The sequence below is a fragment of the Anopheles cruzii genome, chromosome 3 (genome assembly GCF_943734635.1).
Source record: "Anopheles cruzii chromosome 3, idAnoCruzAS_RS32_06, whole genome shotgun sequence".
NCBI lineage: Eukaryota > Metazoa > Arthropoda > Insecta > Diptera > Culicidae > Anopheles > Anopheles cruzii.
Genome location: NC_069145.1, coordinates 30,825,617 through 30,835,182, shown reverse-complemented (window position 1 = coordinate 30,835,182; position 9,566 = coordinate 30,825,617). Strand labels below are relative to the sequence as shown.

At 53.4% G+C, this 9,566-nt stretch overlaps 1 protein-coding gene across 1 annotated transcript in view; it reads right to left on the bottom strand.

The window, feature by feature from the left end:
* The window catches only part of LOC128272462 (mucin-5AC), a 36,672-nt gene that overhangs the window by 11,633 nt on the left and 15,473 nt on the right, over positions 1 to 9,566 (bottom strand). The window contains exons 2-4 of the mRNA XM_053010277.1: positions 788 to 945; positions 475 to 714; positions 2 to 400 (exon numbers count right to left, since the gene is read on the bottom strand). Coding sequence (XP_052866237.1) covers positions 2 to 400; positions 475 to 714; positions 788 to 945 — 797 coding nt within the window. The remainder of the gene's footprint in view (position 1; positions 401 to 474; positions 715 to 787; positions 946 to 9,566) is intronic.

Here is a 9,566-nt window from a genome sequence, read left to right as displayed (position 1 = left end):
CCTGCTGTATGATAGGCTGCGGTGTCGGTGGCCTCAGTTGGGCCGGAGCACCGGGATTGTTAGCACCGGGATTGCTCGCACTTCCCACGATGATGCTGGGGCCGCCGGCGCCACCACCGCCGATACCGTTGCCGCCGCCAACGGTAGTGCCGGCCGCGACCAGTATCGGACCGTTCGGGCTCGCGATCGGACTCGGGCTTGCAATGGGACTGCCAACGAACGACGTGTGGTGGTGCTGATGGTGGTGATGGTGGTGCGCCGACTGTTGCATTCCTTTTTTCGCCGCTTTCGGGCTACTGGCGGCGGGCAATGTTCCATGTCCATGGCCTGCATGTGACTGATGGTGAAGGTGGTTCTGTTGCTGCTGGATCCCACTGACCGTGGACGATTTGCGGCCCTTCTGTTGCGGGATGGGCGAAAACGGGACAGAGTGAGACCCTTGCGTACGGCCTGGACGGCCCCGCTGTTACTGACCTTATTGAGCGAAATGTTATTCGAACCGACTAGTGTCGTGTTGAACTCATTGCCAGGCGTGGTCGAGATGCTGAACGTCGTGGCACCGGCTGGGGACTGCGTCGGACTTGGACGGTACACCACGGTTCCGGCATTGGGGCTGGCGCTGTTGCTCAACACTTGATGCTGTTGCTGGAGGGCGGCGCCGGACTGCTGTTGGCTGAATGACTGGCGTCGTCCCACTATACCCGTCTTGCGATCCTGCGGCGGAAAGGACGGGGATTTAATAACGCGTACTCGGCGCCCAAAACTGGCCAAAACTACTAATACTCACTTGCTCCTGAGTCACATTACCGATGGTGCTGTTAGTCACCAACAGAATGTCCTGTTGCGAGAATGGTGACTGTGACGGTGACGGTTGCAGCCGAGGGCTCGCAGGAATCGACGGCGATGGGCTCGGTGTTAGAAATGGACCCGGAGGAGACAAAATACCTGAAATGGGAGAAACCGGTTAGCAAACCGATCGGTGTTGGGTCATCTGAACGAACGTAGGGTACACGAAAGGGACGAAGGACGAGTGCGGGAAAGGAAAAGGATCACGATCCCACGGTCCCATTAGGGATCGAATCGACGAGCTTTACCGAATATCATCTTTTCATTGCGATCGAAAGACGACTTCCAGGAACAGTATGACGCTCGTGAGACACCTCACCACGCCGCGAACGAAAACGATGCGCACCGAAAGGCAGTTCTATTATTTTCTTCGTACGAAAGCACACGCACACAGACGCTTCACTCACTCACATTTTGCTCACTGTGACTGTTTGGATCACTTGCTTTTCCGAGAGAGCTCACGAGACGTGCCACTCGCTGTTGTGCATTACCAGGTGATACACCACCGTCGGTTGCGTCGGTGATAACTCACAGTGCTTCTGATTCATTGCAAAAACACGCACGTCTTATCACTCGCAACACTAATAATATGCATTATACTAGCGCAGTAACTCTAACTGAGGAACACTTTTTATCAACACACGTTAACATCACATTGGCACTGGAAAGCGGAAACAAGAAAGCGCGTTTCACGTCACCGACGAGATCAGGAGCCACACATCAAAGTGGGCTCGAGAGTCGAGTACAGTAACGGTGTGACCATTTCCAATCGACTACTACTACCGTGTGTCCTGTGTGTGTCGCCCGATAGCAAGGAGAGGTACTCCGGGCGACACAAATAACGGGAAAATGGATTGAACAGAAAAAAGAAACACATCCCCAAGAACTGTTGCTGCCGAGGGGTCGTTGAGTGTATGAAACTTTTTGGTGCGCACAGCACTGTACCTCTGTAGTAGTGTGATTGGCAACTGCTTCCAATGCACCTTTCGACAGTAAAGGCGCCGGGAGAGTAGTAAGCCGTGACAGCGCGGCAGCGGAAGAAAAATAACTGACACAGCATCCAATGCACTTCAATGCAAGCAACAGCAACAATATAACCGAAAGAGAGAGAATCCATCGGAGTTGTTGCTGTCAGCCTTCTAGAGATGTGAAGCAATCGCTTCTCGCTCGTTCGGCTAATCAAGAGCATATCCGTTTTGGAAATGTGTAAAGCTTTGTGGCTCTGTTCCGGTGTGGGGCCGCGTATCATCTTGCGATTTTTGCGACCGTTCATTATTGTTAACACCAAAGCCAAAAAGGCGAGAATTGCTTCCTACTCCAGGTCCAGGAGAGCACGTGAGAGAGAGTCACGCGCTCTTCGGTGTCGCGCACGAAACGTGAATGGCGGGGAGAAGAAAAACAGGAAAAGCAGGAAAAGATCCGTTTTTCCGGGACCCTAAGAAGGGGTGAAAAAATCCTTTGTTTGCAGCGCCATCCGCTCTCACGCTAGTAACGTTCTGGCCCACATATCGCCGCCCTCTCGTGGATACCGTGTGACAGTTGACCACGCGTTCACGCGATTTGGCCACCTTTTTGCACAGTCTTTGGAGTATACCAATTGAACCGTTTTGCGCCTAATTGGCCGCTATCACTGTTGCTGCTTCACCGTGCCACACACACACAGATCGTCGAGAGCGTGAGACACGCACAGTGTGACGCATCGTAATGACCCTTTTTTTTGGTTTGGTTTTTGTTTTATTTTGCAATAAATAGCACAGTCACTGGTGGGCCCGGGGGCCGTCGGACGATTGTTTCGTTTCGAAGCCGCCACTTTTTGCACTCACTTGGTCCATTGGCGGCAACCCACTCGTTACTCCTTCGCCAGAGCTCACACTTCTTATTATCAGCATAAACCGTCTATTTTATTTTTAGAACCCAAAAAATGCAAGCCATATCTCGCGGCCCGGCCCGGCACTACTTTGTGGTCGAAATCGTGGACACAAAAAGTGGGCATTTAGGCCACTCGAGGGCGACACGACATCGCTTTGTCGTTTGAGCAGTACACCGCAGGTATCACTCGGTCGTAGCAGGCGGCACCATATCCTCCGACAATCAAGTGTGCCGCGTACCGTGGAAGGATTGAGGAACAAAATAACTAAACTAAACAGCCTGCAAACGGACAGCCTGACGACGGACGGGCCAGAACGCGCGCGCGTCTTGACGGGTTCAGCATCGAGAACGAAGTCCCGAGCCAGTCGTCGCCTTCGAGCGATGGTAAGTTACAAGAGCGCGTCGCCGTGGATCCCTCGGATAGCGAAAAATCGCGGAAAACGCTCTCACCGTTTATCTCACCGCTTTTGCTCTCGTGAGAGCAGAGTGATAAAAAGGATAATTACAACCGATGGTGGCGGTGGCCGGCCGGACTCGGTAAGGCTGCGGCGTAAAAGAAGTAGAAAACCCTCTCACCGGAAGCAAAACATTCGAGTGCGCATTCCACGCGCGTCCCCGCGTCGTGTGGTGTTGTTGTGACCGTGCGGCCCTCCCCCCACGCGGCAGGACCTCTCCGATCGCTCTCCCGCTCTCGGTCCTGGGGCGGGTGTCCTCTCTCGCACGGAGAGTAAGAGAATTTTCACCCCACAACACGCTCAAATCTCCGTTGGGCCCTTTGTCACGCACGCGATCTTTACATCACACACCACCCCGTTCGTTGTCGCTCCGCTTCCGGTGTCGGATTCTGTTCCGGGATGCTGTTGTGAAGTGCGACGCCGTCTGCTGCTCTCTGGATGTTCCCGGGCAGGCGACTTCTGTTTTCGGGCCATCGCGTTCACTCACTCCTCCTCGCTCTCTTTCGCGCCCCACACTTCCCTGCTGCTACTCCTGAATGCCATAACATCGGCTGGCGTACAATCTATCGCGGCATCTATCGCTCACATGAGAAGCAAGGAGCAACATTCTGCAAAAAAAAAAATGGCATCCCAATAAATATGCACGAAACGTGGGTGCTGGCAACTGTTTGCGTTCCACCCCCGTGCCATCCGACCCACCGCGTATTGTTTCCGGCCGTCGGCGGATCACAACCTGCACTTCCGCCTTATGCAGCAGCAGCAACAGAGCAGAGCAGGCGTTGACGCCGCCCAAACTTTTACATTAACTTTGCTCTCGCTCTCTTTCCCTTTCTCTCACTCGCGCTCTCTTTTTTCTTCACTAAACAACGAAAGGATCAATCTCTAAGCATGAAACAACCACAGGACGTGGACGACATGCTGAGAAGGCTGTGAGGCGACTGGCTGCTGGCGGGGGTGCTAAGAATTTAGTAGCAGAACCCACCGAGCCGTGGGGAATTGCGCAACAAAATGGGCAAATTGTTTGTTTTGATAATATGGCACGCGATTCGCACGGACAAAAGCTCGGGGCCGCCCTCCGGCAGACGACACACGGGGTGGCGTTCGGCGCATATTTTATTTAAATTTTCACAAATTCCCATTCTCATTGATTAATGAGTTCGCTCTCGATCTCTCACTCTCTCTCTCTCTCTCTCTCTCTCTTGCACACACACACACACATCGACACACAGGTGTCCTCTCATTCTCTTCTTAACTTGCACTCAAGGAAGCGGACTAATCTCTTTTGTCGCGCAATATCTTCTTGGGACAATACACGAAAACTTCTTCGGAAAACAAATCCTACGCATTTTCTCTGCCAATTGGGGGCACCAAACGGATTTCCCTTCCAGAAACGGTTTGCCTTACAATTTCTCCGTCCGCATTGACGCACGTGGTGCACGTGAGGTTAGCTTTCCTTGGAGGACCGTTTCAAGAAAATAGACTTTGGGAGTTTTCCGATAACGCACACACAACCTCTCGCTAGTAAAATTCCACCATCGGATTCCACGGTTTAATTATTTTACTACTTTTCTAGGGCTCCCCTCCGAAAAAAAGGGACACCACCAAGCGCGCGCGATTGTGATTCCCCGAAAACTGCGACTTCGAGTACCGTGTCTCGTTCGCGATATGCTTGTCTTCCACGATGATGGCCACAGAGAGCGCCGCCGTTTCCTTCGCAGCATCCAAAACACACACAGCCACACACAGAGTGACCGAGAGCATTACGCACACGCGCCCAAAAAGGGAAAACACACACACGCGGCCAAATTACAGCAACAGAAGCTATTCTCCTTTGAGCGTTTCCTCCGTGCCGTATCGATGCCGATTCTAATTTAAACCTGTCCGAGGGCCGCCACGGGCCGGAGAGGAAAAAGAGAGAGAGAGGGTAATGGTACGGCGAGGACAACATCCTGTGGTAACATGTGCGCGCTGCGCTCCGTGTCTTGCCTTCCATTCCACGGTGCGGTCTGGGGCAAATCGTTGTCCCTGTTCCGTGTGCGCGCAGCGCAGCAACGCCAAACAATCTCTCTCGCGCCCGTGTGACACCATATGCGCCATCCGTGGCACCGAACGGGACACGAACTAGCGTCCTTTGTGCTCTCTCTCTTTCTCCTTCTTCCGAGTGCGGTGCGAAGACAACATGTCCTTCGAGAAGCGTGTGCACTTGGTGCGGTGTTGCTCTCCTTTGTATCGTCGTCCGCCCGCCGATGATTCGACGGCGGAGATTCGACTCTATCCCGCGCGCACGTGCGTGTGTGAGTGTGTGTGATGGCTCGAAAGGATCTCGTATCCTTCGCGCGGTGGCCGCCCGTGTATCCCGTCGTGTGTTCAGGCTGGCTGCTGCACAGGCATTATTTTTGTGTTCGTGCGATGAGAACGAAACGGGACTCTTGTTGAGTTTCGTTTCGGAAGGAATCGATTTCCACGCCGCCACGCCAAGGCAAAGGGATCCGATATCTTTGTCCTGTAAATCATGCACCCGAAAGTTCGGCACCGACAGAGGGCGCTCTCTCTTGCTCTCTCTTCAATCCAATTTAGTCGATCACCACATCGTCGAGTGAGCATCTCCTTCTGCTCTGCTCTGTGGCCCGTGGAGGAGTTTGCGTCATTTTCTCGTCCTACAAAAAAAAAGAGGATGGATGTAGTGAAAGGATTCATTACTGGGTTTCATTCGGTCACACACAGCACCGCTCACCGCGTATTTTTTGTTTCCCCGCGAGAAGCCGCCCTGTTCTCTCCGTTTTCTCTCGTTGATGCACGGGGCTCAGAGTTTGTCGATCTGCTTCCTTTTTTTTTGGTTGCGGAGCACGAAAATCAAAGAATAAACCACACAGCCACACACACACACAGCGAACGGAGCCGCGCGGAGTGGTCTTTTTTGGGGGCGAATCGATATCGTTTCGGATCGAGTGAAGGAAATTTAATTGTCCTTGTGGCAACGGCCCCACCCGACCCGGGGGGCCAGCCGAGTTTCTGGCCACATATTGTCCCCGATATCCTCTTTTGGTTCTCAATTTGTTGCGTTTGTTTTTCGTCGTCACCGCCTCGATTCCAATCCAATAAACGATTTTCCACAAACCCACCCGGGGGGCGGGTTCGGAATGGTCAATGGGATGGCTGCTGAATGAAATGCTGCTTTGATCACACCGACCAGCGCGCACCGACGGTAGAAAATTGATTTTTTACTCCTTTCTCGGGGGAAAATTCCCGGAAACCCCGGGTGCATCGGTGAAAAGGGAGCAAATATTATTGCAAGCGCACAAACCAAGGCAAAAATAACCAAATCGTGCCGAGGGCGCGTTCCACCGGCAAACGCGGACGCGAAGAAATCTCGGTTCCGTCCGCGGTCCGGTACGTGATGTTTGGTAAAGTAAGATTGATTACGATGCAACGCGCGGACGGCGACGCCGCGTCCAACGCCATTTATCCGTCGCGCGTCGGGCGGAAAAAGGCATCGCTAAAGCATCCTGGCCTCTCGGGCAGAGCGCATTAGAGCAGGGCCACCATCGCGACCGATCGTTTGATAGTATAATTTATGCAACTGCAATGGCGCTCCGTCGTCCCGTGGTCCGACACAAACAAGAAAAAGTCCAAACGAGTGTTACTACCAAACAGCAACCTCGTCGCAGGCACCACAGAGAGCATTGATTTTGGGGCGCAAAAATGGCACGACAAACGCTACGGGACAGGAAAAAGTAACAAACCAAGAAAGTGGTCCAACCACGCGCGCGGCGCTGTTGCTCACACTCGAAAGGGGCGAGGAACGGGGCAAAGCGCGGGGAAGGACGGTGGTGACAGAATGAGGCCACGACGGGCGGCCAGTAGGGCGGGAGGCGGAGGCCACCCGCACGGTGGAAACAAATCACTGTTGCCACGCTATTTACATTCTCATCGCTCTCTGACACCACGGTAAGGACCTGCTGCTGCTGCTGCTGCTGTCGGACTCGACAAGTCCTTCGCAGTCAAGCTGAGCGAGCGAGAGGCCAATACGAGAGGCGCACCCCCCACCAGCTAGCTAAGCACCCGGAGTGGACCGGAAGTCCGCGGTTCTGAGTGTGTCCTCCCAAGCGCCAAGCCCGATTAGTGTGTTGGTGTGTGTTGGTTGTGTAGTGCCGTCGTGTATGTCCTCTGCCGGACGACCCTCTCTCTCTCGCTCTCTGTGAGCCTTCATTAGTGCGCCGTTTTGCGCGCGCGGTGGCCCCGGAAACTAGTCAGCATGTCGTGGTGGGGCGGCGCGACGTGCTGGCCACTGCGACCCACCGCTTGAAATTAACAAAATCGATAAGCTATCACCCCGTTCCGTTCTCTCTCTCTCCCTCTGTTTCATTTTCCGTCTCTGTCGCTCGCACTTACTCTCGGTGTTAGCGTTTTACGCGCTTTTGATGAGGTACTCCTCTCTCCGTCCCAGCCTTTTCCAGCCGATATTGGGCGGCGTGTGGCGCAATTGCACCGGATCCGGTGTCGTTGTTCGTTTCAGCAATTTTGTGTTGTGAAAAATGTGTGCGCCGTTTTCCCGGTTTTTACCTTTTCTCTGCGCGTTCTGTTTTGAAATATTTTAATTATATTCCTTTCGGTGCGGTGTGTCCTTTCGCAGGATTTCGCTCTGCGTCGCTGCTAATCGGCGGCGAAACAAGGCTGTGTCGGAATCCGTGCGGCCGCGCGAGCAACATCATGGGAGAGAAAATAAAAACCTGTCCTTTGATATTATAAATCAATAGAGCGCGCGAAAGCACTTTCCGCGACCTTTGTTCCGGGTGGCAGTGAATAGAGCGCTGCTACCGAGCGACCACCAACCCCTTGAGTTCCGCGGGGTCGCCGGGGGCGAACATGGCGACAAATGTGGCGCATGGGAAAAAGCGCCGGAAAAAGTAAAACCTAATGAATAGCCCCACCAACTGTGTGTGGGACGGGTCTCGTGTGATGGAAAAAAGGTTTTTCCACCGATGGGTGAGCCAGGATTTGGAGGCCAGCAACCCGGAAAAACGGGGCACTCCGCCTGATGGAATATAATGACTGTTAAAAGAGAGAAAGATTCAACTTTCATTAAATACAGCAAACACACACACAGCAGCTCCCGCGGGGAACCCGGGAATAAAGCTCCCGCCCGAAATCGCTTTCCGTGGGGGGGTTGCATGGAAAGCGTAATATAATGGGCAAACTTGCAGCGGGTTGGCCAACGGAAAAAAACGGGATTATGTGTAATGAAATTCAGGAGCCACCGTATGCTGTGCCGGGAACGCCACCGCTGCGTGTTAATTGTGACAAGAGGAGATAGAAAAAAACCTTCATCCTCAGTTCGGAGTGGGCCCACCACCACTAAACCAGAAACAAATGTAATCAACAAAGACAAACTCATTTTTTTATCATCTTAGCTCGACGGGCACAATGACGCTGCGGTGCGCCAGGAGCATGCACAAATAAGCGTGGGGCTGCACATATTTGCAGCAAGCCAATAGAAGTGGCACGGAGAGGGAAGAACTTTTTGCGACCCAGTCAGGCGGAAAACTACTTTCCACAAATTGATTCCCTCATGTTGTTGGCGCGGCGAAGAACGACGACCGGCAACTTCTTTGAACTTTGCTTTCCTTACTTCGCACCATCATAAATTCGTTGAACCGCCAAGAGCCAGGAGCAAGAAGTATCTGGGAGGATGATTTGATGTCGTCCATTGTCTGCGGCAACTAACGTGCCTTAAACAGGGATCCCGCTTTTCTCCGGAAGGTCCTTCAGAAAGCTCACGCACCATTGGGTGAGATTGTGGTGGACCTGAAAAGTAACAGTTAATGGACGGGACCGATCGTGATTGCATAAGAAAACATGATTAAATCGCCACAGCTGAATGCTGCGGATTAACGTCTCCCCACACACGTAATCGAACGCGGACGGCAGCGAAAGGGCTGCAGTCGGAACGAGTAGCGCCGGTCCGGCCGGCCGGCTCTTTGGCTCTGTTGTTTCGGTACATTTGATCAATCAATTATGCGTTCCGTTCCGCGGCCCTGCGGAGGTCCTGGCGGCGGCGCGTTAAAGTAAACGAAATTAACTGTCCATAAACAATGGCCACCGTGTGGCGGCGGCGGTTTCGAACAATATACTCCGTCCGCGACGGTGGTGTCGGATTCCGGGCGGACTACTGTTTCGGCCGGCGCCGGACTGCACTTCTGGGCCCGGCTCCGTCGAGTCTCCCCGGCAAGAGTAATTGTTATTTTAATCGCTACTACTACAGCAATCAATTCACTTGACTGGCCGGCCTGCCATCGGATCGCCGGCCCTGCGCTCTGGCAGGTGGTTTCGGTGCGGTGGCACCTCCTGATTTAGGTGGCCACTCTGTCGCTCTCTCTTGCTCTCCCTCTCAATCGG